At 46.0% G+C, this 27,864-nt stretch overlaps 1 protein-coding gene across 1 annotated transcript in view; it reads left to right on the top strand.

Annotated features, from left to right (window-relative positions):
* The window catches only part of ECHDC2 (enoyl-CoA hydratase domain containing 2), a 190,342-nt gene that overhangs the window by 112,085 nt on the left and 50,393 nt on the right, over positions 1–27,864 (top strand). The window contains exon 9 of the mRNA XM_069642179.1: positions 9,702–9,749. Coding sequence (XP_069498280.1) covers positions 9,702–9,749 — 48 coding nt within the window. The remainder of the gene's footprint in view (positions 1–9,701; positions 9,750–27,864) is intronic.

Genomic DNA, 27,864 nt, shown 5'->3' with positions numbered 1-27,864 from the left:
AAGTGTGCACGAGAAAGAAGCAAAGGAAATAAAGGAGAACAAGAAGGGGTAAAGTAAGCACCTGAAGGCAAAAGGTTATAAAATGAAGATCAAGGAATAAAGAGAGGGGTTACAGATCAGAGTGGTCACGCCTAGATGGAACAAAGAACCTGGCGGTTGCGTAAGTCTCTGATTGTACACCACAAGTGGAGTATGTGTGAAAGAATTGTATATAAAAAGAAAGGTACGTTCTGACAAACTGAACTTGTGTTTGAATCCGAGAGGGGCCTACACTTGGGAAAGGGAACACTGAGAGGCTAAACAAAGTGGAATACCTATTGTTTTGTGATACTGAAGGAATTGAAGCTTGAGGAAGGGAACCCCAAGAAGCTTGAAGCAGAACTGTGTAGGAACCCTGAGAGGCATGACAAGGAACTTAAGACATTGAAAGTGTTTGTGATGATCGGCCACCAGGGGGCACAGAGATGTGCTGACTTCTTTGTGCTGATCCGTCACCGTCTGGCCTAAAGGGGATCTGTGCCCCCTTATAAGCCCACACATCAACATCCAGTGGACCCCACCTGGTGCCTTAACACTCTGGGCACAATCGGGTGAAGTTTGGAACCGGAATTCCAGAGAACGCTGAAGATATGACAGCCGACTCATGATATGGAGACGACAGCCCTCCGGAGCCATCTCTCAGCCTCAGGAGGAAATGGCTCAATACCGCGGCACCCCGAGAAAGGCTGCGAGTGGCCACCCTCACCCTTATTGAGGCCCACTGGGAAGCTGCTTGCCCTGGCCCCGGGATACCCACAAGCCCAAACACAACCCCCAGCCTGAAGCCGAGAAGCACTGAACCAGGCGGAGGGAACCCCCGGGAGGTCAGCCGATGAGGGACATGATAGGCAACGCTAGAGGGCCACGGTGAGGAAACCGCGACCCTCAGCCCCCTGAACTAGGGAGAGAGAAATGCTGGCCGCCCGCCCCCAACTGCGAACACTGGGAGAGCGCACCAGCAACAAGGGGGCCCAGTGAAGAGGCCCCGAGAACACCTACAGCGTTTTGCAATGACACCACAAGGGGAGAAAGGCCCAAGGTGAGTCGAGTGGCTAGACGACTTTGACAATTTTATTAAAGCGGCAGGGGAAGAAAAATCCCCCAACCTAAAAAACATGTTTATCAATGTTGCTGGAAGTGTGATTAAAACATTAATGAAAATCATCCCGTCGGAGGAGCAGTTAGACTATGCATCCCTAATAAGAGCACTCAACAGGATGCTAGTAATAGAGCCCAACCGTGACTATGAACAGTACATCTTCAACCAATGTACCCAACGCAGCGAAGAAACCGTACATGAGTTCATCACCCGGCTACGAATCAAGGGCACTTATTGTCCATTTCATGCATTCTCCCTAGATGAGGCCATAAAACTTAGGGTGATAGAGTGATGTCCCTCTTAACCACTAAAAAAGCAGCTGTTAAAAAAACTACTCACGATTGGAAAAGTGAGCGAAATTGTGCACATCATTGAAAGGTTGGATGTGCAAGCGGCGTCCATATCGGGTGCAGCGCTATCAAACATGAAAAATCCAAAATAATCGCTGCTGTCCAACGGGCTGCAGACAAAAGGGCATCGCCACCAGAGAAGGGCAACATGAACTACCCCAGGACTCAAAGGCAGTGCCTCAGGTGCAGAATGGCGTTTGCACACTCGGGGACATGCCCAGCCCTCTCCCAAAGATCTGGAAACTGTGGCAGGGACGGACACTTCCAGTCCGTCTGCAGAGAAGGTTCACCTTTCCCCACACTGAGAATGCCACTGCAATCTCAGCAGAGGATGTATAGTCGCACCAACCAATATACCCCACACCAGCCCAGACAATACCAACAGGGGCAAAGACGTTATATCAGAGCAATAGAGGAACTCCATCCAGAGGACTACCCCAAGACTGTGAGGTGTACGACCAGAGCATGACCAGGGGAGACGAATATGATGGACCACCCCGGCCACACAAATGGCACGACCGGCAGCAACCGCATAGACTCCCCATTGGGAGAGATAACTACGACCAGTACACACAAGATGAGTACGTCAATCTCATACTCAATGACAGAGAAGCAAAAGAGGCACCCAGGATCCCAATCAACATCGGAGACAGACAATTCTGTTTCCTAGTGGACTCGGGGGCAACGGTAAACATAATGGGGGAACAGGAGCTTTACAGATAACAGAACGACCAAAACTTGCCAAGACAGTGGCCAAAATCTTCCAGCGGGGTGCAAACCACCCCCTCCACTCCATCACCCAATTTAAGAGACCCTTCATGCACAGAGGGCTAACCATAGCTACTGCCATCCACATCATACGGAGCCTCACGAAAGGGTGATGTCTATTGAACTTTCACACAGCGTCCTGCTTAGGTCTCATAGACATCAACATTCATGACTGAGACGTCATACAAACTGCAGCGAAGTCCGATGAACACGTTTACATGCTGCAAAGGGGACCCGCAAATGGTGGACCTGATCACTAAAGAGACGATCATGACTAAATTCCCACTCTTGTGCAAAGGGCTGGGCAAACTGAAAGGCCCCCCCCTTCAAACTACCTGTCTGCAACATCCCAGGAGGGATGGGTTCCACCTCCACGCTGCAGTCTCAGAGAAGCTGAATCAGCTGCTTGACGTCGGAATCATAGAACCACCATCCGGCCCGACGCTGTGCGTCTCTCCCCTGGTGATTGGGCTTGAGGCTGTGCGTCGACATGCGCATGGCCAACACCGCCATCCAGAGAGATTGTCACCCGGGCCCCCGAATTTAGGACATGATAGTACAGCTGAACAGGTCTGTACTGTTTTCCAAACTAGACCTCAATCTGGGCTATCGCCAGATAAAGCTATACCCCGACTCCAGAGACATCAAAACCTTTGCCACCCATGATGGCCTATTTCGCTACAGACACCTCCATTTTGGATTCTCATCAGTGGCTGAAAGCTTTCAGGAGGCCATAAGACAAATAATCAGGCCGATACGAGGAGCACTGAATTACAGTGATGACGTTCTTGTGTTCGGAAAAACCCAGAAGGAGCAGAACAACGCTCTACTTGCGACCTGCAACGCTATCCAAGTAGCAGGCCTAACCCTCAACATTGAAAAATGCTGCTTTAAAACAAAGCTAAAGTTCTTCGGACACATATTCTCAGCCGACGGCATGACGTCGGACCCGGAACAAAGGTCTTCGCCATCTACAATCTTCAAGAACCCGCTCAGGTGGCAGACATCCGTTCCTTCCTGGGGATGGCAGGGTACTGCACACACTACATTCTCCATTATGCCTCCATGACAGAACCCTTGAGGCGGCTACTGCAAAAGGACACAATTTGAGTGGTCATCAGAATGCCAAGAGGTGTTTGAGACCATTAAGATGTTGTTAGCAGAGGCCCAACGGTTGGCGTACTTTGACCCTACCTGGCACACCGAAATCCTTGTAGACGCGAGTCCAGCAGGCCTAGGGGCCATCCTGGCCCAAACTAGCAGAGAAGATACGCACCCCAGGCACATAGTTGCATAGGCGAGCCGGACCCTAGGACCTCCGGAATCCACCTACTCCCGAGCAAGAGAAAGTAAGCTTGGCTGCGGTTTGGGCCTGTGAGCATTTTCACAATTTCATAATAGGAAAAAAATTCACCCTCATCACTGACCACCAGGCCTTGTTGTCAGTATTCGGCAATCCCTGCACCAAAATGCCACTGAGGATCGAAAGATGGGGCATTAGACTGCGAAAGCAACCCAGCAAACTATCTGTCACGGCTCCTGGTAGGAAAGCCCACCTCCAGAGCAGGTGACACGGAATACATAAACTACGTAGCGTCAAACGCACTCCTGCCAGCAGTGACACTAGAGATGGTCGCAAATGCCTCTGCGACTGACCCCCTCCCTGGTGCTAGCGATAAGCCTCATCGCAAACAACAAATGGAGCGACTATCGCCGAGCGGTGCTAAACCACCCGGGGGTGCGCAAGGAAGACATGGATCGTCTAGACAAAATACACACAGAGCTAGCGGTGAAGGATCACTCACTACTACTAAGAGGATGCTGACTAGTAATCCCTGCACCACTCAGAGCAGAAGTAATAAAGACAGCAAATGAAGGACACAGAGGCGCAGACAACACCAAGCGTCGGCTTCACTGCCACGTGTGGTTCCCATTCCTAGACTCCATGGTAGACGGCTGGGTAAGGAACTGCATAGCATGCCAGTGCACAGCCCGAGCAGAGCCACCTCTTCCGACACAGCTAACGCACATTCCTGGAAGAGCCTAGGAAAGAGTGGCAGTCAATTTTTATGGATCCATGGAAACAGCAGAATACCTCCTCCTGTTTATAGACTAACACTCCAGGTTCCCAGAAGTAAAGAAGGTAGTGACCACGGCATTCACCCAGGTGATGGCAACATTTGAAGAGGCGCTAAGTGAGTGGGGGATACCTGACACCATCAAATCCTATAATGGACCCCCGTTCAGCGGACATGAGTTCACCTCCTTTACAAAACACATGGGGGTCACACACCAGAAGATCACCCCGAGGTGGCCCCAAGCAAATGGAATGGCTGAACGATTTATAGCGTCTATCAAAAAAAACATGCAAAGGGCCCACATCGATGGTACTGACCCCCATCAAGCATTGTGCCGATTTACTTTGGGACTACAGGAACACTCCCCAGGAGGTCACCAACAGAGCACCAGCTGAGCTGATTATGCGATACGGGATATGCTTCCGCATTGTCCGACACCCTGCCTCCCAACAGGAAGGTGACCCGGAAGTAAAACGCAGGGATCAAGAATGGAAAGAAAAAACTCAAATCGAGACTCATGTACGAAGAGGGGCAAGACCAAAGGAATTCCAGATGGGCAATGAAGTGTTAATACAGCAACCAATTCCCAGAAAGACAGACATCCGGTTGGAGCCTCAAACAGTGAACGTCACTGCCATCAAAGGGACGCACTGCCATCAAAGGGACAAGGACAAAACGATAATGAGAAACAGTTCACAGTTCAAGAAGCTGATCAAAAGAGAGGAGGAAAGTTCCCCGTGGCTGGATCCTGATCCTCCACCACGAGAGGAAAGGGATGACGAGTGGTTTCCCCGAGGGAGAATTCATACCCACGTGACTGAGTCATTGGACAGCCCTGATCTGTCCATGGGTGAAGAAATGATAGAGGCGCCTCAATGGATTGTTAGAAAACCGGCTCGCCTAGTGGAAGAATGTTGAGCAGATGCTACATTTGTCCGTGGGTCTTATTACGTGGGACGGCTCCTTTAAGAGGAAGCACGTGACCCCGGAGGGATGATGTGGGAGCGGGGAGGGGAGAGAAGGGGAGTTAGTTACGGTCTGAGATTCAAATAAAGAAGACATGTTAATTATCCCTCCGGCGACACGTCCATCCCTGACCCGAGAAGGTAGCTCCCACGGCACCTGGACGGGTGACACCGGATAGACTGGAACACAGGCGGCACGCACGAAGACTGAGCCAACTCCCCCAGACAATCAACCAACACTTTTGCCCGTCCCTTAGTTACCTCCAGGTACCACAGTGGAGTGGAATTGTCGAGATATTGGCAATCACCACTCTACCTGAGAGGTTGACATTTGCAGATGCACTGACCACAGGAGTATGAAGGGAGGATAAGGGGAGCTATAAGAGAGCATGTTAGAGGTGGTGGCCAGAGGAGTAAGGAACCTTGTATGCCAGTCGGACCCAGATCAGGACAGAGCCGCACCAGTGGAGATTGCGCAAGCCGAGTGCCTGAATTCAGGATAGAGACGCAAACTAACCAACTCTACTAACAATTTCCCTTTCTGCATACACCTCTCAAACTCCAAACCAAACACAACCAAAATCTACAGCACAACAAACCGCATAAACTTCACTACATTTCAACAACCAAACAAAAACACACATAGTCCAGCCGCAAACACCCCAGGCCCAGCCAACGGCCGCCAACAGCACATCACTGCTCTCTTGCACTTTTCCTGCCTCCTCCCACTAACTCAACCTCCCCTCCTCTTTCAGAGCCGCCAGAACACCAGGGGACCACTCCGGTGCTGATAGTGCGCGGTACAAATGTCCTTTAACGTTAACATAACATTTCAACAGAGGCTGTAAGGCCAACAGCAATTGTGTTCGTTGTTTTGGTCTCTGCCGTATTACTAACCTCCGCCCAGCACTAACAGTGATAATGTGTTTATGCTTTGCATAGTTCCTTGAGTAATGTGTTTTATTCTGACCTCATCACGTTCTTGCGTGGAGATTCTGTCCACTTGAGAGCGCCTGCACCAGATTTTGTATTCTTTTGATTTGTAGCAATCATGGTTTTAATCCTTGTTTAATCGCCACCAAATTATCAATGAAGTCATTTGATGTTGATGAAACCATGATTAATATCATACCTATTTAAGTGTCATTTTGACCACTTGAGAGCACCCGCGTTAGTATTATTTTTGTTTTAATATACATGTATTACCGCCCTTGGCCACCAAAGGTCATTAAACGCATCTCCATTCAGTTTTGTCTATCTTTGCCCATTTTATCCATCATAAGAGCCTTGGAAGAGAAGTATTGAATGGCGCAGGATGAACACTGCATTTTTATGTCGCTGTGTGCCCTTTTGCTGAATCAAAAGACGTTTATTTTGTTTTAATATGAAATAATAATCGCCAGTCCGACTTTGGGGCGTTCCATTTTGAGGTTACTGGTATTTGGGTATGAGAGAAATGGGGTTTTAATAGAACGATTTTATGAGTTTAGAAATCCGGACTGGATGATCGCCTCACACATGGCGTGGGCACACCTGGGCACTCTGCCCCAGTCCTGCGGCTTAGGGAGCACTTGTCTTAAGCCATTATTTTGCTGAGTTTCAGAACACTGCCATTCATTGTACATGACCCGCTAATTAAACATGAGCTTGTGTGTATCCCATGGCCATTCTCTTAGCACATTAAAAGTGGGGTTGTATTGCTAAAAGGAGGCCGTCATTTATAAACCTCCTGTTTTTACCGACCATCCACCTGATTTTGCAGAGAATTACCTCAGGACCCACTACCCCTGAACATTGGAGGTGTTCTTTCATAAATGTACCTCGCCACAAAGGCGGGGGAATGGCATCCTCTTCACTTGGGGGGGGGTTCGGGGGTGTCAGAAAGTGGAGAACAGCCTTCGCCCTCGATATTGCCAGAAGATTTCCAGTCAGAAAAGCACTGAGAATTGACAAAACTGGATCCAGAGAATTGACAAAACTGGGCACTTGGCCTGATGCTTACGTTTTAAATCCCTCACAGTCTGGGTGACTCGGCTGATTTCTCACGTTTTATAATGTTTTTAAAACTTGGATATGAGGTGAGTAGAAAAGCTCAAAGCATTCTGGTATTTTGGCTTTATATAGGGCAAGCCTGGTTGGGAAGCAACAGCGCTCTGTGCGTGTCGTTGAGAGAAAATGATGAGGTAAAGAGAAGGGGTTCCAATATGTGGCACTGGACGTTCCGGCCACAGGGTTAGAATGTAATGCAGGAATGCACAGTCCTTTGGTGGCACTAAGGTCTTGAATTCCTTCCTGAACTGCAAGAACGCTGGCACAGTCAGAATTGCCACCGGGATGGTGTTCCTGTAGGCAGGGGCATTGGAACAAAAGGCCTGTTTCCTGTTTTTTGTTTTTATTGCGTGCCAGTTTTGTGGCGAGCCTCGTGATGGCCTGGTTCCCGAGGGAGCGTGATCCACCTGTTCTGCAGAGTTTTGTAGTTGGGGTTGCAAGCGGTGGTTGCCTTATAGGTGAGAGAGTATTCTGGCTGGGAGTCGTGCCGCAACATGTTTGGCGTCCCTAAGTTGGACCAGGTGCATCGTTGGCATACTGTTGAGGAGGTTATTTCCCCCATCGACATGGAGATTACCAGAGCCTGGACTAAGGTTCTGCAGTCCTCCAGTGGAAGGAAGAGTCTCCTCCTCCAAAGGAGGTATAGCTGGGCCCAGGCGGTTTAGGACCCTATTGATTAGTTGTCGGAAGGCTAGAGCGCTGTCTATATTGAGCCCAAGTGATTTTGTAATTGTGGCCAGATGAGTTGTGAGGCCATCAACGTGCATGTTGTTTTGCCACCCTTGAATGGAAGCCTGCTTTAGATGTGTGCCCAAATATGACAGATTTTGTCTTTGTGGGATTGAGCTTCTGGTATGTGCTGGGTACAACTTTTCTTTTTTTTTTAATATTTGGGTGTTGTCCACATATTGTGGAGTGAGATGTCCCGGGGATTATGAAGTGATCAGAATGGCTCCAGGCATAGGTAGAAGGTCACTGGGGAGAGCATCGAGCCGTGTGGGACTTTGCAGGCGGCAGCGCTGCAGTGTGACATGAGTTTACCCATCAGGGCTTCTAGATGCCTGTCCAAGAGGTAAGATGCAGAGAGGTTTAGAAGCCCATTCTGTTCACGTGTAAGCTGGTGAGAGGGTCAACTGTGTTTAATGCTGTAAAGAAGTTGAGGGGTGAGTTCCCTTTGTCCATTAGTTGAAGAGCGGCATCCCTGACCCAGGTGGGGGCTGTTTCAGTGCTACGTTCTAGTCTGAGCCCAGATTAATAGTTGTGAAGCAGTCTGCATTCATTCATTCGATCATGGACATGGTTGGAAACTGATTTTTCCAATGAATTGGTAGCTAGTGATTAGACGGTCATTCATTAAATTGTCTGGGCCCTATGTGGTATTTTTGAGGAGAGGGCGGATTAGTAGTGTGGTCGAAAAGCTGCTTGCGCAGGTGTGGCATTTACTATTTAGAGGAGGCGGGTAAGAGTGCCCCCTTGATCTCCTAGAAGATGGCAGCGGGTTGGGTGTTCATCTTTGTATACAGTTTGTGAGGCAAAGGTGCCAATAAGATCTTTTGGGGGTGAAGGGAGTGAAGTCGGTACAGTTTTGTGTTTATGTGCTGTAGGGTTGAGGGAGTTGGGCACTGGGTCTGACCTTTTTAGCAGTATTGATCTCTTGTTTGTAGGTCATCAATCTTGTCGATTAAAAAGTTAATAGTTTTGCATTTTATGGTAGGCTCAGGAATGATTTCATCATGCACTATCCTGTTTACTGGCTGCTCTACTGTGTCACCAGGACCGTTACCAGGCAGGGGCGTTGCTAGGGGGGTTGCTGAGGGGGCTATAGATCCGTGTCTTTTTGTTGTAGGCCCGGGTAGAAGCTCGGGGGGGCTTTAAACAAAAGGCTAGCTAGCCCCGATTCCTGACAGCCCCAGATAGTTTCTAGAACTAGCAACACCCCTGTCACCAGGACATAAAGTGCTGGCCTGGAGCATTGGCTGAAGTGGCAGGTTCCATGCCAGCCCAACATTTTCGTGTTGCTGCAGAATGTGGTGCTATATAGAAGTCATTCCTGCCATAAGAACCACTCTTCTCGTGAGGACGATTCTGAAGACGTACACATTTAGAAAACTCTATTTAAGAACTGACTTGGGGTAGCAACAGATATTTATGAATTGCTGTATGCATTTACAAGAACCAAATGGCTGCATTTTTAAAATGTAAATATATTGTGCTTTGCCTGCCCGTTTGCATGTCAATGTTAGACATGTAACCGATGTAGGTCTAATTTAATTACTTGTTCCCAAGCATCGCCTTGCATACTTTGGAGTCTGCTCTGTCCTCAACTAATCGTTTCATTCTTGTTCCCGCGCAGGTTGACATTGGTGCAGGAATGGCCATTGAAGGAATGTGTTATGCACAGGTATGCAGCTTTAAAAAGTAACTCCTTTTATGCTCCTGGAAACATTTGACAGCTGCTGAGAACCTTGCAGCTTTCGTTTTTTAGATCAATTTCAGTGGTCCTTAAATTATGCTGACAATTTCAGGAAAATCAACTAATTGTCTGCCTCATCAGATTCATCTGGAAGTTGGCAAAGCCAACTGTGGCCCCGAATATTCCTGTGTAGCGTCGGCTTTCAGATTTATTTAAGGATATAGCAATAGTTCTGTTAATTTCTTCATGTAAGAGCATTCATCTAACCAGATGTTGACCTGCGTCACACATGGCCGCTTCAGGCACTCCCTGATTGAATGTTTACTTCTGTCAATCTCTTCATAGCACTATCTATGGTCCTTTCTTCCATTCCCAGCTCCTGCTGAAAATAGTGGGCGCCCATGCTAAGCAATTTTACAGTAAGCCTGAGTTTAAAAACACAGAGCCCTGGCTGTTCAGCTGGCAAGAGAGCAGCAGGGATGGAATGCCCACCTCCTGCAAAAAGCATTGGGAGTAGAGGCGTCACTAGGAAGGTGCTGGGGGGGCTATAGCGCTGGGTCTTTTGGTTGTAGCCCCGGATAGAAGCTCAGGGGCTACAACCAAAAGGCTAGCTAGCCCCGAGTCCTGACGTTAGCGTAACCCCAGATCTTTTCCAGACCTAGCAACCTCCCTGATTGGGAGAGTGACCTGGTGTCCTACTCTGTGCCTCGCACACTCTGGCCATCTTCAGGTTCCAACCTCCTAGCCCCACTCAATGTTCCTCTCCATGTCGGCCCATTATTTCCCTACACTGTCACTTGAGCATCTATGCAGGATTGGTGAGAGGCACTCGGACTGCTATTGAAATGGATAAGGGACAAGGGGGTCACCATATGTATACCCTTATGGCGATCGCGCTCTCGGTGCACGCCAGGGGATATAGTGAAATGAAATGTGCCACTTATGATGAGTGCCAGACATGTTGACATGTGTGGCCTGGGATTTTTCCAACTTTAGTCATATTATATAACTTAGGCTTTGGTGGGATTTTGAGTACGGAGGGGATGTGCCATATGTAGGTTTCTGGCTGATGTGGGGTGAGGCTCCTGCTTCCCCTCCCCCTCACATGCTTTCCTTCAGTCACCTTGATGCTCCACCCTCATGCCATCTCTACCGGAAAGGCTACCATAGCCTCCTTTAAATAAAATGGTGAGAGTCACATTTCCTTTGCCCCGAGTGACTTAGGCCACTTGTGTTGCCGCAGGAGTGGGTGGGATGCTTTTGATCGGGTACATGCATTTCAAATGATTAAACTTCATTAGCAACTGGCGACTGGTTTCAGTGGAGGGGATTTAATGCAGCATTTTGAAAATAATTGGCTTAAAAGGTGCATTTTAAGAGCACAATCATTTAGAAGAATTTTTAAAAAGGCTATACGATTTATAATTGTTTCTGTATAATTAGCACAGGAATAAATCCAATAAGCCACATCGTCGTCCTTTTTATGATGCCTGTGCCTACGATATATGCCAACATTGCAACTGTAAATCACATTCATGCAAAATAAATCGCACCCTTTTTAGCAAACCAAGTACGCTCATATACAAAAATGCACACTTTTTAGCAAACCAAATACGCTCATATACAAACACTTGTATTTTTTAAAAAGAGCCCCCGTCCACACTATGATCTTGCCTTCAGTCAGGGGCACCACTGATAGCCAGATTCTGGGCAGCACTGTCGGGTGTAGCAGGAAATGCGCATGTGTCCTGAAGATCAGAGCTTGGTTGTCGAGCACCTTTCAGGTGTGGATGAGTGGCACCTCTTGTGTTGCCACTCAGCACACTGCCTCTAGTAATGATAGTTGGTACCAGGCTTGTATAAACAGCTAGACCATATGAGCAACTGGTGTGTTTGCATTTTACTTTTCTAGGTAAGAATGCAGTAAATACTTGGGCTACTTAGCCAGTAATTCCAAACATGGCTGAAAATGAGTTTGTGCACAGAAATGACATTGGTAAGCAACCTAGTGGAACGACCTCTCTGCACTGCAGAGTACAGACGTTGTTTTACTGTTTGTACTACTAATGTTAGATGCCAGCATACACTGTGTTTGACTTTTTAAATTAAGCATGGTAATGTCAAGACTGAGGTAGGATGACATGTACGGGGGAAGCTAAGGTATGGGGTAGGGGCTTAGCGATGGGGGGAGGTAGTAGACATGGATGTACTAGGATTAGTGGGGGAGGCAGAGGTGAGATTGGGTAGGTTGGTGGAAATAAGCAGGGGCAAGTTGTTGAATGCGAAATCATATTATACCCTCTAGATCGTGTGTGTATATATATATATATATATACATATATATATATATATATTGGCCTAGGCCAAGTCGCTCTGCGGGGAAAATCCGCGTTGCAAGGTCCTGACCTTAGATCTGTGTAAGCCACCATTTTAGGTTCATCCGCCATTTTAGATTCTCTCTCTAAAGTCACCCTGTGTTCTAAGATGGTGGACAGTGTTGTTTCGAATGTAACATGGCTGTCTTGACCTCTGTAATACAAGTTATTGTGTAAACTGCCTGCAGGCCAAATGTTAGGGTCATGTATTGAGACCTTGTCCTTCGTTGACCTGTGTATAAAGGATTACCTGTACCAACGAGATTAATCCATGAACATATATTGTGCACAATACTGTCTGAGCATCTTATGTGAACACTTGTTTTACTATATTGTACAAAGTTATATGCAGAGGCTCAACGCGAAATCCGAAGACACACTGTTGCTATTGTAACTTGTTTGCGAATATGTTAAGGATAACCCCTAAATGTATAGCTGCATAAATTAGGGAACAAACTCGGCATGAACCTCTAGCCCATGGAAATGGTTAACCTGCAAGTGGGCTGAACATCAGAGAACATACTGAATAAAAGGCATGACTATTCTGATGTACAGTCCTTCTCACTTCCCACACCGAACGGGCTGGTATTGGCTGTGTTGAACTGAGGGCCTGATAGATATCCGATACTGTTTCTTTGAAAACTGTTCAGTTACTTTGAATAAAGATCTGTGTATCTTTATAACCTGCGTTTGGTGTATTTCCTTTTCAAGGTAATCGGCCTCGATATCTTGTTTTCCTTTCACAGATGGTGCCCGAATAGGGATCCTCAAGATTGATGCCCGCTCGTTGAAGGTTGACGCGGCTATCGGACCGGGATCGGACGGTGTTAAAAAGGGGCCCCTTTCTGAATGAGAAGCGATACCTCAGCAGAGCTGCACGGCCCCATCCCTGGACGGTGAGCACGCGGTCCGAGTCGGCATCTTGACGAGGGTCCACATATCGAGGCGGGCAGATTTGCCGAAATCACCAAAAACAAGGTAAAATTGGTTAGAAAAACTTTGAAATCCGATCGGACCTCCTTAGGCTTGATCAGCTGAGTCGTGACCCGATTCTTAAATATCCACTTGGGTCACCGCCACAGCAAAAATCTTGGACACAATTCTGTCAACTTTAGAAAAATGAACATAGGTAAACAATATTCAAACGGAAAGGAATGAAACGCAAAAAAAACTTTTAAAACCCTTGGGTTAAATAAAGTATATAAAAAAAAAATCCTGATAATTTGTTTTGGAGCATTGCACTCGCGAGTACAATTATTGACCAGGTAACACCAGTATCCTGACATGCCTGGGAAATTGTCTGCCTGCTTTAGGGCATTATTCCGCAGTGACAGACAATCTTTGGAATTTAGACGTCCGGCGCCACAGGAGGGGTCGCCGGCTTGTACTATGTACTTTAAGCATGGCATTAGTAGTATAGTGTTTAATGATATTTGGCACAGACAAACTAGACATGCTTCCGAACTTCAGTGGCCAATCAACAGTAGTTTTTAAATTCCTCGTATTGAATACTTAGAATCTATATTATTAAAGAAAAAGGCTAGACCTGCAGCATTTGATGTATTACAGAATTGGAAGAAAGAAGCTTTACAGCAGCTAAAGAGTAGAGAAAAACATGCGCGCTGTCATAAGACAAACGCCAAAAAAGCTTTGTTGTATGACCAAGATACACAGTCTGAGTCAGCTAGGAATATGGATAGGGCTTTCTCACTTGGTATCCAGAAAATCTATCCTTCCAAAGACTTTCATGTTTCCGACGAACTTATCGATAAATTGTTAAATGAACGAAGGCCTGGTACCACTGTGCCACCTCGGTATGTTCCTTTTCCTGCTGCTTTGCCTCTTCGTGCTGTTATTCCTCCTCCTTCTCCTATCGTTCCTCTTCCTCCAGTCGTTGCTCCTCCTTTTGTTGCTGCTCCTCCACCTGCTCCTCCGCTCTTTCCTGTTGTACCAGTAATAACACCTCCGTTGAACATGCCTACTCTCCCTCTTCCAAGTGGTTCTATACCACTTGTAGTAGATCAGGGAGTGGAATGGAGGGTTCTCACTCGTAATACTGTACCTCCAGAGAAGAAACGTGAATTGATTGCGTGGGCTAAGCATTGTATGTAGGGGGGTGATCGAGCTAATGTTTTTACCACACTTTCTAATATGGACAATATTCCTGAGAAAAATGTTTTTATTGAGGGATTAGGTATTCATTTATGTGTAATGTGGGACAGATTAAACAATTCAGATCTCCCACAAGGGTTGAGGGATCTGAACACCTTAGCGTTCTCTAGAGACACTGCGGAGAAAGTACAAGAGCATGTTGAGAGGGTACTTGAGTATAGAAAGGAGTTGGAAAGGTTACAGAATGAGGATGAAGATGGAGATAGTATGTATGTGCAGAAACGGTTCCTTCCTTGTCGCAAATTGATATCTGAGGAAATGCGAATTTGCATGAAGGACACGATTAGATGGATCTCAGGCTCGTCGATAACTCCAGTTGAAGTATATGACACGTATAGTCAGTATACGCCAGGAATGCAGAGGAAAGTGATACAGGTAATGGTAGAATACTTACAGGATGAGTGTGTAAAAAGAAAGATTAGATGTCCTACAGAGCTATTAAGTATTTACAAGAGAGCTTTTTCATTTGACACTTCTTCGGCTGCTTTAGCGCTCGATTTTGGCTCTGTTGCTCAGTAAGCGTTCGGAGTTGCCTATTTCTCAGTTGCCTATGAGAGAGCTTCCTCTGACATTTGTCCCAAAAGTTGAGATTCCCGCTTATGCTGTAGCAGGTACACCTGCTCGAGATATTCCTGCACATTATGTGTGACAGTTCGTTCACATCCCGTTCTCAAGACAGGAAGTGAACACCATTAGACAATCTATTCCCGACATTAGGAAAAATCTGACAGGGTTCTATAAAGAAATAGTCTGTCTTACAATCCTCAGTATTCACTTTAAGTGATATGGATCTGTTATTTCCTGTACTCCTGCCCGTAGATTTGTGGAAACAGGTTAGGGCTATAAATGACGTACCAGGCTTAGGAGATACATGGGCTAACATAACTAGACTCGATGGAGAAAGACCAGCTGGCGAGAGACCGCCTCAGGTAATATTAACTTTGCCTGACAGAATAGTTGCGAAATTGAAAACTATAATTCCTGAGAATAGAATTATTTGGGACAAGCTTACCGCCTGTGTCCAAGGGAAGTCTGAGGCTGCTACCGAGTTCTTTAATCGGTTCAAACAGGTATTCTCGGATTTCAGTGGACAAGACTTAGGCACAGAGTCTGGGAAAAGATTATTTGTAGACAAATTTGTGCCACTGAACAGGTTATCAAGCCTTGTTCTATCGAGAGAGGGGCGCCCGCTACCTTTGAAAAAAACATTTTGGTGCTGGACTGCCCCTGGGCAGGACAAAGACTGATATGCAAATGGATATTTCCCATCTGTGAAAGGCACAGTGAGAAAAAGCAGTGGCTGCGAACGCTTAAGTGGTTAATAACCATTGAACAGGTTATCAAGCCTTGTTCTATCGAGAGAGGGGCGCCCGCTACCTTTGAAAAAAAACAAGGAACCTGGGACTGGTAACCCTAGGTCTCCTGGGGGCAACCAGATGTGGTCTCCCTCTCACTGTGCTTAGAGAGGCATCAGCTTCACCTCACTGATGATCCCCAACAAGGGTGAAACACGTGTATGGGGTTGCTGGTGGTACTCTCGTTCAGGTTGGAATTGCCATTGCATTTCGGTGCTGGACTGCCCCTGGGCAGGACAAAGACTGATATGCAAATGGATATTTCCCATCTGTGAAAGGCACAGTGAGAAAAAGCAGTGTCTGCGAACTCTCAAGTGGTTAATAACCACTGAACAGGTTATCAAGCCTTGTTCTATCGAGAGAGGGGCGCCCGCTACCTTTGAAAAAATTTGTGCGTGGATTGCTGCCTGACATCCCGTTGCAAATGATGTCTTCTGAGAGCGCTTGGCAAGCGAAGTCTCAATCAGAAGTACTGCACATGGCTCAGTACTATGAGAATCGTGTCAATAATGAAAAAGAAAGAGTCGAAAAGAGAAAAGGTGATTTAAAGACAAAAGTATTATTGCAGCAAATTGTTAGAGGCCCTAGAGGGGGTAATTCACAAACTAGAGGTCAGTATGTTCCACAAGGAAATGTGCCCTTGGGTCCTGTAAACATTAACCAGTGTGCCTATTGTAGGCAAGAGGGTCATTGGCGTGCACAATGCGTATTCTCTGACAGAGGTCAAATAACACATTTGGGAAATGGATAGACGACCCAGAGGTCACCTGGGTGTAGGGGGCCCTAGTAGAGGTCAGTTTTCACAAGATTCACAGCAACCTTTTTCGCAGGATAATCGGGCACCAAGTGTGGATACTAGAAACATATTTGACCATCCTTCTGCCGCTTACCTCTCTGAAGAACTTCCTTTTGACGATATTCTGTTTCGTTAGGATTGCCCAAAGCAGGGTTTGGAACCTACGCCTATTCCTGTCAATCAGAAAGGTCCCTACGTTGAAATGTTAGTGGGAAATAGGAAACATCAATTCTTGATAGATACAGGGCACAAAAGTGTTCCATTGGACATTCTCGGGTTCCAAACATTCCACAGTCAGGACAAACCAATGTTTCTGTAGGGTTTTCTGGCACACCAGTTGTCTGTCCGGTTTCTTCGCCAGTACCTATTTCTTTGGGTCCGTTTACGGACCATTGTCCATTCATTTTGACTTCGAATTGTGGAGAGAATTTGCTGGGTTTGAATCTGTTGAAAGAATTAAATGCGGTAATTCATTGTTCCTCTGATGGAGTGCGTTTGATGATTTCACCACAGCAACCTTCTGTCTCTCAATTCTTGACTAGACCTTTGCTGCTGGAATTTAGTGATGTTCCGGAGTGTTTATGGGCAGTTGACGACAATGATGTCGGCGTTTTGCAAATTGAGCCTGTTAAGATTGTTTTGAAACATGGAGTGAAGCTGCCGCGCATTCCGCAGTATAACATTTCAGTCGATGGTGAGCAAGCTTTCAAATGCATCGTCTCCGATTTTGTACATCGAGGGGTGATTGAGGAAATTGCAGGTAGTTTGTGCAATAGTCCGATTTTGCCCGTGTACAAAAAAGGCGATAATGCGATTCCTTTTCGTTTCATAATTGATTTACGTGCCATCAATAAGATCGTCGCTCCCCAATTTACAATTGTGCCTGATGTGACGACGATACTGACTATGATTCCGGCTTCAGCTACTCACGTTAGTGTTGTGGACCTAAAGAATGCTTTCTTTAGTATTCCTATACACAAGGACAGTAGGTATTTGTTCGCATTCACCTTAGGGGGACGCTCCTTCACATTTACCCGTGAACCACAGGGTTACACAGAAAGTCATAACATTTACAGTAGGGCTCTGAAAGAACAACTCGATACCCTTGAGTTGCCCTCTACTTATACACTGCTTCAATATGTGGATGACTTGCTTTTAGCTGCCGACTCAGAAAGCGCTTGTAAGGAGGGCACTGTGTTGTTGCTTATTCACCTGGCTAAACATGTACATAAAGCTTTGCTTAAGAAATTTCAATATTGTTGCCAGGAGGTCACCTATTTAGGCTTTCTCCTGTCAAAGGAGGGAAGAAGATTGACGCCTGAACGGATAAAACTCATTTCTAACATGTCTGTCCCAAATACGCAGAAAGAAGTTAGAGCCTTGATAGGAATGGCTTCTTACTGTAGGCAGTGGATCCCCAATTTCTCATTAACGATTAAGCCGATGTTGGCTCTGACGAAGAAGGGCATTTCTTTTCCATTGCCGTGGAACATGGAGCACCAGCGTGCATTTGATTTGCTTAAGACTGCATTGTGCTCGGTGCCGGTTTTGGGCACACCAAATTATTATTTTTCAAATCAAAATAAAAAATTGATTTTTACAAAGATCTTGTCACTGTCCATGTCTGTTAGATATCTTTTTGTTGATTTTGTTTACGAGAGAAGCAAAATTGCTAGGATTTTCAGCCTTCAACGGCCTCTTCAAGCTGGTATTAGTGAGTGGAAGATATGGTTAGTTCTGATGTCTATTCACTCGTAGCTGCTACCTCTGGGTTTCGCGAGATTGAGAGGGCAAACGTCGCGTCCTGACTTGCTGCTGTCATTTCTGGAGAGGTCAAAGTGTCCAATTTTGCCATAATTTGGTGAATTATTTGCGTGGTAGCCGTTAGCCAAGTCGGTTTATCTCCACTAGTCATTCTTGACCACCAACAAAGTTCACTGTTTAAAGAAGTGTCCGAAGAGAAGTGTCGCATGTAGGCGGTCCTGATTGATTTGGTTTCTGGGCAACCCAGTAGGAGATGTCGAACTGTCTCTTTTTCGTTTGTATTGTGACATAATCTACAGTGTGATAGATTTGACATACCCCTAATGGCTCTAATTTCATTTGTAGGCAACAAGTTCAATCTCACTCTTAGAATACAGTTTCTTGCTTTTCTGTTGGGAAATTGTTTGATGTATCCCTGTAGTTCATTTAGTTTCTTTGTATTCGGTGGCAAGTGTTGAGTTAGCTTATTTTCTGAAGCTTTTGCCAGCGTCATAATCCAGTCTAGCTCTTTAATTTTTTTCAGGATTTTTCCCGGATTTGTGATCAAGTCATTCTCGTTGCATTCAATTTCTTTTAGCAGTCTTGAGATGTAGGCCTTCCAGGATTGTAGAATTTTGTTAGACTCGGCTGCTAGTTCGATTTTGACCAGTCTGTATAGCAATGGACTTTCAGGAAGTAAGATTTTTCTGTAAAGTCTTAGTGAATTACAGTTTAACGTCCCTTGCAAGGACAAAAGACTCAGTTATCTTCGAATTGATGCTACAGGCGTAGAAGTAGGAAGGCCGAGAACAGTTCGCCAATAATAGGCTTCGAGTTTTGGCCAAATTTCACGCGGGAGCAATATCATTGCTTCAATACCGTAGGTTAGAGCAGGAACCACCTTCATTTTGTAGAAATCGATTGCCGGGATCGTAGAAAAGTGACCCATCTTTTGGTCGATAGCTTTTCCTTGTGAGGCAAGTTTCCTGGTTTTTGTTCTCAGATGTTCTTGCATGGCTGTTTCTTTTTTGGTGTTGTCCAGCACAATGCCCAGGTACTTGAAGTTTTGGACTTTTTCTCCTCTGATTGAAAAAACCACTTCAGTTTTTCAGTTTTCTTCGTTGATTTTCCCAAGGTAAGTATTTTTGTTTTGCTTTTGTTTACTTCCAGGTTATTTGCTGTAGTATACTCGTACAGGTTGTCCAGTTGGCGCTGTAGACCTATGGGCGTTTGATCGATCAGTATAAGGTCATCGGCGTAGAAGACTCTGCTGATGGTGTGTTGACCCACCCGGGGTGGGAAGGCTCTCACAGAGGTTTCTGAAGTTTGAAAATCACCAAGGTAGGCCAAGAAGAGGGAGGGAGCCAGAGGGCATCCCAGTTTAACACCTCTTTGGGTCGCTATTGGTTTTGATAGCAGACCTTGGTAGTTCAGTTTAACATGGACTGTCGTGTTCGTATATAGTGCTTTAATGGGGTTCAGTATGGACTCAGGGCAAGACCAGGTTTTCAGTTTCCTCCAAAGCACGGACCTGTCCACTCTGTCGAATGCTTGGGAAAAGTCTATGAAGGCCAGATGTAACCTAGGCCCTCCTTCGAGCATTTTGATTTTTAGTATACTTATCAGAAGAATATTGGATGTAGTTCCCAAGTTCTTTTTAAATCCAGATTGAAATGGATCATTGCATGCAGCATTCAGGGCCCATTGTTGCAATCTTTTCAGTAGCAAAGCGCCGAATAGCTTTCCTTTTGGATCAAGGAGCGCTATGGGGCGATAGTTCACTGGATCATTGATGTCTCCCTTCTTGCATATAGGTACAATCGTGGCTGTGGTCCAAGAAGCAGGAATTGATTTTGATTCCGCGCATCTTGAGAAGACTTGACTGATAAAAGAGGACCAAGCTTCTGGGTTGGATTTCAGGTCTATATTTGTAATACCTTCGGGGCCGGGAGCCCTTGAATTTTTCAGGTTGACGATTAGGTCGAAAATGTCTTCTTGATCGCTGATTTTTGCCCAGGGTAGTTCTTGACTCTCTAGTATAGCGGGTTTCAGGTCCCAAGGTAGACCAAAGTTTTCTTTATGTATTTATCCCAGGTTACTTCTCCAATAGCGTTTTCAATACTTGCACTTCTGGTAGATGATTTGGAGTTTATTAATGTCCAGAAATCTTTCGAGTTTTTTGTGCAGATGGTTCTCAAAATAGTTTTGGAGTCTTGTTGATATAGATTTCTTCGATGAGATTTTAGCCAGGAGCGGTAAGTGGACTTCGCTTTCCTTTTCTCCCTCTTTGCTCGGTTAACTTCAAGTTTTCTGGCAAGTCTAGTTGCTTTGCGGTATTCTCTTTGTTTTTCCACTAGCCGTATGTCATACGAGTGCTTTAACGCTATGGGGAGAGATCTCGTAGTGCCAGGCTTCCTATATGTTGTTAGCAAGGGGCCGTAATCGGTCTCAAACTCCTGTTTACTTGTTTTGGCCTTACTGTACTTGTTGGATAGTTCTTTAATATCTTTCGCTGTAAGGCGTAATCTATTTCCCTGAGGATTTAGTTCCACCTGATAGTTCAACGATTCAACTGCTTTGTTGGAGCTTTGCCACGTTGTAAGTAGAGGGTTGTGGTCACTTGCCGTTGTTTGTTTCACCTTGAAGTCTAAGATCAAGTTCAAGAAAGGGCGTGATACGAATATGTGGTCAATTGAGGACTCTGAGACTCCATTTGACCAGGTCGGTGGACGTGACTTGTCTGGAAAGACCGTGTCTAAATTCTGGAACTGTCTAGACTTCATAAGGTCGAGCCACTGACTTCCTCTAAAAACGGCAGGGGTTATAGCTTTTTTTGGTTTTTGCTGGGGACATGCTGCATTTAAATCAACGCAAATTAGTATATGCGTCACTTGGTGGACTGTCAGAATCTCGTCAATTTCTAGTTCCATTTCTCTAAGGAAAGTAGTCACTTCTGTTTTTGTTGGATTCCAGTATATGTTTAAAATGGCTAAAGATGTATTTTGATCTTTCTTGTCGTGATTGCATTGTTGGGACCACTTTAGAAGAACTACTAGAAGGTGTTGGTTGGCTCTTAAAACTTTTTCCAGTTGTAAGCCGTGCCCCATGCGGATGGCTGTCAAAAGGCCAGAAGATGGCCGGCCTTTCATGCTTTTTAAAGCTGGCGCCAAGACAAGATCGTAGCCATATAGAGTCGGTAATTTTGTTAGCCACGTTTCTTGTAAAAATAGTATATCATAATCCCCTAGATGGATTTTGCCTGGGTTGGTCAAATGGTAGAAACCCCTCGTGTTCCAAGAACATAGACGGATTTCATGTCTACCCACGTCTGTTGTCTGGTGGTCTATATGGCTGTTATCCGAGGACTTGAGTTGCTATTGGAATTTCTTTGATGTTAGTGCTTTTGGAAGCCAAGCCCATAGGTTCGTTGCTGTAGACTTGGATAAGGTTCCAGTTTTGTCCAACGTTGAAGGTTGTTCCGGTTGGCTGAAGGTCTTGCGTAAGTTTTCTGTAGATGTAGTGTTTCTAGAGGACATTCGCATATTCAGGTTCATTTTTGGTCCTGTTGCATCGTACTTCGAGATAGGTTTGACTTGCCCCTTTGGACCGGGTGAAGCATGGGTTTTAGTGTCGCTGTTCTCACTCTGCTCTATTCTGGCCATCGAACGTTCCCCGTTTCTTTGGAATGTTTGAGTACTTGAATTAGTTTTTGAATAGTCGCCTTGGGAATTTCCGTTTCCCCTCGGGGTGAGGGGCTTAGTGCGCGAATGGTCTCTACTGTTTGTTGATTCTGTGAGGTCATATCCCATCTTCAGTAGATTTTTTGCTTCTCTTCTTAACAGGTCTTTGATTGTTGTTGAAGAAATGTGCAGATATGTTTGCGCCTTACCTTTCCTGTGGCTTGGATCAACAATCTTTAGGTCATCCGTATTAATTATCCTCAGCTTGGGCACATGGTTGAATAGTATTAGAACTGAGCTTCTATTCAAAATCACGTCATCGTGGTTTCCTGGAATTTGTTCCAGTTTGAGGACCACAGTCGTCCTTGAGGGGCTTTGGAGATCTTTTTGTATTTTTCTGTTTTGGATCTGTAATGCAGAACCTCAATTTTTTTGTTTTCGGTTACTTTGTTCAGGTCTTTCTTCGCTAGACTTTTTTTCTTGTGACTGCTCCTCTTTCGAGACTTCGTGGCTCCGAGCGTGATGTCTTTGTGAGTCAAACCTTGAACTAGTGTCCCTCACCTTGTAGGAGCTCGTTATTGTTTTTTTTTTTTGTTGGGTTGTTGGCTGAAATTCCGTTGCTTTCGGTTCCAGCTTCTTTAAGTTTTTAATTGTTTTGCTACGACGTTCTTCTAATGTGAGGAAGGGTGCAAGTTGGTTTAAGCGCACTTCTTCTAGGGTGGTGTCTAAGCTGAAATGAAGCCCCTCTAGGATTTCTATTTTTCCTTGCGATTCAACTATTTCCTCGATGGTATCTGATGGGTGGCATTCCTCTAAGTGCAGGCTAATATTCATCAACGATTCCTGGATCATGAAGTCTTCAGTCGTTTTGGGAGAATGAGTGACTGTGTTCTGGGAAGTGGGAGTGCTCTGGGTTGCCGAGGAAATAGTCTCCACTCTAACACTTTCTGGGTCGACTCTGTTCGGTTTAGTTCTGGGTTTAATTGAGGGTTCCTGTTGTTTCTTTGGGTTGGAAGGTTGGAAATCGCTCATTTTGCTTTGGTCCTTATCCGTTTTCTTTTTGGTAAAGATCTTGAAGGCTTGGTCAGTGCTTTGGCTCTGGAAGGGGTATCCTGTGTCTGGGGGGGAAGGTATCGTCCACTACCAGCACAACTTCCTTTTTCTCATCTTGGCCTCTAGGTTTTGTTATTGAATTCGTTTGGATTGTGTCGGTTTGGGTTTGACAGTTTCTGATGGTAGTTTTCACTGTCAAATCTATGAACAAGGAGGTTTGTTCTCCCACCTCTCTCGTGGTTTTGTTATGCGGTAAATTGGCAAGTGTTGGGTTTTCCTTTCTCGATTTGTGTTGAGATGGAGTAAAATAAAGGTTTTGATCTTTTGCTTGTTTCAGGCGCTCTTCGTGGGCCATCACGTAGCCCTCCAGAAAAATGAGTTTAGTGTACATCATCACTTGAATTGAAGTGTGGTCCTTGAGAGTCTCATTTAAGGATTCGTAAAGTTTGGTGAATGGGGTAAGGCCTATTGAAATTGCAGACATGATGGAAAAAATGTCTGGTTTTTTTCTCTGATGGAATTTTTGAAGGCGATTTGGCTTGGTTGCTAGGACTTCTTTGAGGCGAAAAAACAGTGGAGGCCGTCTTGTAAGATTTATGATAATGTCTTGTGGTGGGATGGTCGAGAGAGTGTCTTCTGTGAGAAGGCCTAGCTGGTACTGTAGAAATTGATTTTGGGCTTTCCGTTTCACGACCAGTACTTCTAAAATTTCTTTGTCCACTGTAGAGGCGCTATTTGGCGTTCTAGATTGGGCCAAATCTGCCGTCGGAGTAGACTCATGCTTTTCCTGGTCGGGAGGAGGTCCAGAGCCTGGCCAAGAGGTTTGGGGATTGGGTTGAAAATCTTTCGATCTGGGAATTGTTAACACTTGCTCTTTTGTTGTCACCGGTGTAGAGTTCTTGACTGGTTCGTTTGTAGTGATTGGTAGGCCAACGTCACGCTCCTTGTCATCGCTTTTACTGGATATTGCCCCGGGTGGTGTTTTTGGTTGTGCGGGGTGGTTTGTTTGGAGCTCTCTCCCCTTCACCATCTGGTGCTGGGATTTCTGGATTAACGGTGGTGGCGTAGCCTCTGAGGTGTCGGAATGTTGCACCTCCTTTTGGTGTAAAATAGCAGTAGCTAAAATCGCCAAGGTTTGTGGGTGGTGAGTCAAATGAACAGTCTTCCTATATTTTAACGGTGGGGGGTTTTCCTCTAGTGCTTCCAAAATTTCAGTGTCCGTAAGCTCTGGTGTGCAGTGAGAGTATTGAGAAGTTTTTGGGTTGAAAAATCTGGTGAGCAGGTTTTGTGAGGCATTGTTTTGCATTGCCTTATCTGACCTTTTCGAATAAGCTGTTAGGCCGTTGTTGTTAGTTATCTTTGTGACTAGGCCCTTATTTAAAAGCAGCCTTCTTTTTTTGTTGTCTTTTTTTCCGCCTTTAAGGCGTTTCATTTCTGTTGTTTTATGGGCTGCCGGTGAGTGTCTAGGGCGTTTACTTTGTTTTGACCTGGCCGGCGTTGAAGTAGTGCACAATTTATCTGCCCTTGTTTGAGCAGTTCCTGGATTTTCCTGGTCATTGCAAACGAGTTCCCCATCCTGGTGGAAAGACTCAGGGAGAGTCCTCAATGCAGATGACGGTAAGTCACGCCCCCGCAGGGCGGGATCTTCTTTTCCAGCGGCTGCGTTGCAGTGTATGATGGCTACAACTGCGACGCGATTGCAGGGTTCGACCGCTCCAGGCTCGGCAATTGCTGGACCTTCTTCTCGTGGCCGCCCTCGGTCTCTGCCGGTCCTCAAGGCCGCATCAGAGGCCGAGGCCTTGGACGACGGCAAAGTACAGCCTCGTGGGCCTGGATCCTCTCCCCTGGACGGCACGGACCTAGTATCTCCTCCGGGACCAGTAGGTGAGGGCGCCAGAGGGACAGTGATCACAGGGTCCACGAGGCACCCGGTGAGTCGGGCCTCAAGATGCAAGTCCTCCGTGATTGATGTTGCAGAAGCTCCTGGCTCTGGCTCCGGTGTCGTTTCTCGTTGTTTTTCTTCCGTTGAGAACGCTGAGGGGGCCGTAAGAGCGGCTGCTTTCCTCCGTTGCTGTTTAAAGTTGAACAGTGTTGTTGCCGACTTGTCAGTGTTTCCTGTTTTTCCATTTGAGCTACAAGCTGTGGGAAAACAGTAGACTTGATTTTGTTTAGCGTTTGTCAGTTCTTCCAAAATAGAGGGAGGACGCGAACTGCGCATCCAGCGTTTTGCTTCCAAGTCAGTAAATGGAGAGGTTGGGGAGGTGGCAGTCCTCGCAGCCTCGCCTGCCATGACTGCAGGACTGCCACTCGCCGCCACTCCGCGTCCGCTCCGCGGACTGTTGAGGTAGTTATAGAGTAGTTGAGAAATAGCTCCACCTCCTATGAAGACAGGGAAAGCAGACTCTACATTCAAGGGATACTGCAGGACTGCCACTCGCCGCCACTCCGCCAAATTATGAAAAGGCCTTTGTGTTGTTTGTGCATGAATGTGATGGATGTGCTTTGGCTGTGTTAACACAGGAACATGGAGGGAAGAATAGGCCATGTGGTTACTTTTCTTCCACCTTGATCCTGTAGCATGCGCTTTGCCAAGATGTTTGCAAGCTGTCGCTGCTGCTGCGTCTGTAAAACAGAGTGAGGGAATGGTCCTAGGCCATACTTTAACCCTGATGGTACCTCACTCTGTAGATGTTCTACTGAACAGAACTCAAACGCAACACCTCACTTCTGCACGGTTGACAAGATATGAATTGATCTTGTTTGCACCACACATCCAAATTAAGAGGTGTTGTGTTCTTAATCCGGCTGAACTCCTACCTTTCCCGCAAGGTACTGCTTGCAGTGACGAAGAGTCACATGACTGTCTTTACACTACCGAACAAGAGACACAGGGTAGAATTGATCTAAAAGATACTCCTTTGAACAATCCGCAAGGGGAGCTGTTTTGCGATGGCTCCTGCTTCAAACTTCCGGATGGTACATTTACAGCTGCTTATGCAATCACTACATTGAGCACGGTCGTGGAAACCAAGAGAATTACGCATAACTCCACGCAGGCCGCAGAGATTATAGCATTGACCCGAGCTTGCAAACTTTCCGAAGGGCTTACCGTTAATATATACACTGACAGTATGCCTTTGGGGTGGTTCACAACTTTGGGAGACTTTGGTCAGAAAGAGGGTTCTTATCTTCACATGGTAAAAAAATCCAGCATGGCTCCCCGATAGTACGGCTACTCTCAGCGCTTACACTCCCTACTCAGTTAGCTATTGTAAAATGCGCAGCGCATCAAAAGATTGTAGATGATGTAGGGAAAGGGAACGCTTTCGCTGAGCAGTTAGCTAAACAGACTGCCACTGATCTCTCTTCAGACATATGTACTTCAAGGGAAGCCACACATGCTTGTACTATGGATGAGGGTACAGATTCTGTGAGGGATATCCAAGCCGATGCCACATTGGAAGAGTCTAAAAAGTGGGCTGAGGGCTTGGGGAAACTTGATGATGATTGGTGTTGGGTGGATAGAGTTGAAGGGAAATGGCTACTTCCTGACGCGTATATTATGATGATGGTTGTTATGGCTCATGGTCCCACACATATTCGTGCCCGCAAGATTACAAAAATGTTGGAAAATGTATGGGTGAATGACAAAATCTCTAAGGTAGCTGAACTTTTTGTCCAAAACTGTATGATCTGTTTACAGTATAATGTGGGAAAGGGAACATCACCTCCTAGGGGAAGTTTTGGTCCACCTTCTGTCCCCTTTGAGGTCATACACTTTGATTTTATTGAGATGGAACGGTGCAATAATCTGAAGTACGTGTTAGTCGCAAATGGGTTGAGGCTTTTCCTGTTAAAGACGCTACAGCCATGACTACTGCAAAGACTATGTTAAAGGAATATTTCCCTAGGTTCGGGCTACCAAGAGACATCTGGTCGGACAATGGTCCACATTTTATCGCTGCTGTAATTCTGCAGATATGTGCAGGATTACAGATCGATAAACGGTTCCATTCGGCCAGACACGCTCAGAGTGCCGGACTAGTAGAAAGACACAACGGCATCATCAAAAACAAGCTCGCTAAGATGTGTGCCGGCACCAAACTAAAATGGCCGGACGCCTTACCGATTGTGTTGTTATCCATGCGTACAACCCCTCAAACTAGGACTGGGCTCTCTCCCTTTGAGGTGCTTATGGGGAGGCCTGCTAATATCTGGAAGCTTCTGAAAAGTCCCTCACTCCGAAATGTAGAAAATGTACTACTTTCGGATTACTGTAGCCAGTTGACTAAAAACCTGTATTTGATTTATCACCAGGTCTCAGAGGCTTTACCTGTACGATACGAGGGCCCCGGTCACAGTATACGACCTGGGAAGTGGGTCCTTGTAAAGGCTTTCAAACGATCATCTTGCCATGCACCTCGGTGGCGGGGCCCTTCCAAGTCCTGCTGGTCACGCAAACGGCGGTGCAGGTGTCAGGCAGGAAAAATTGGATCCATGTGATGCACACCAAGAAGATTCCACACCCAGTGCCATACGATGCAGAAGAAACAGAACCCCTCATCAGTACTGCAACCAACGATCCCGAAGCAGTAAACAGCATTGAGAGTGTGTCAGAGACTCTCCCTGAGCCTGTGGGGCCTGGGGAAACAGCCATTTTGCCTTCACACTCTCCAACAGTTTTGTTTCTGGAAGCTATTGTTCCGGATCTTGCATCCTCTCTTGATTTTGATACGTCGCTTCCAACGGGAAGTGACGACAAGTTGTTCTCAGATTACTCACTACCAGGAAGCACGAGGTACGATCTGCGACCTAGGAAATAGATCTACTGCACGGTTCGGCTGTGCGATCAAGGAAAATCAGCAAGGGCTTGCCTTTTTGGCCCGATCTATTGTCTATACAGGGATTCTGTTGGCTAGGGTTTGTAGA

This window comes from Ambystoma mexicanum, chromosome 1q (assembly GCF_040938575.1).
Source record: "Ambystoma mexicanum isolate Mex_15411 chromosome 1q, UKY_AmexF1_1, whole genome shotgun sequence".
NCBI classification, from domain to species: domain Eukaryota; kingdom Metazoa; phylum Chordata; class Amphibia; order Caudata; family Ambystomatidae; genus Ambystoma; species Ambystoma mexicanum.
Note: the sequence above shows the minus strand (reverse complement) of the source record. Positions and strands in the feature narration are given on the sequence as shown.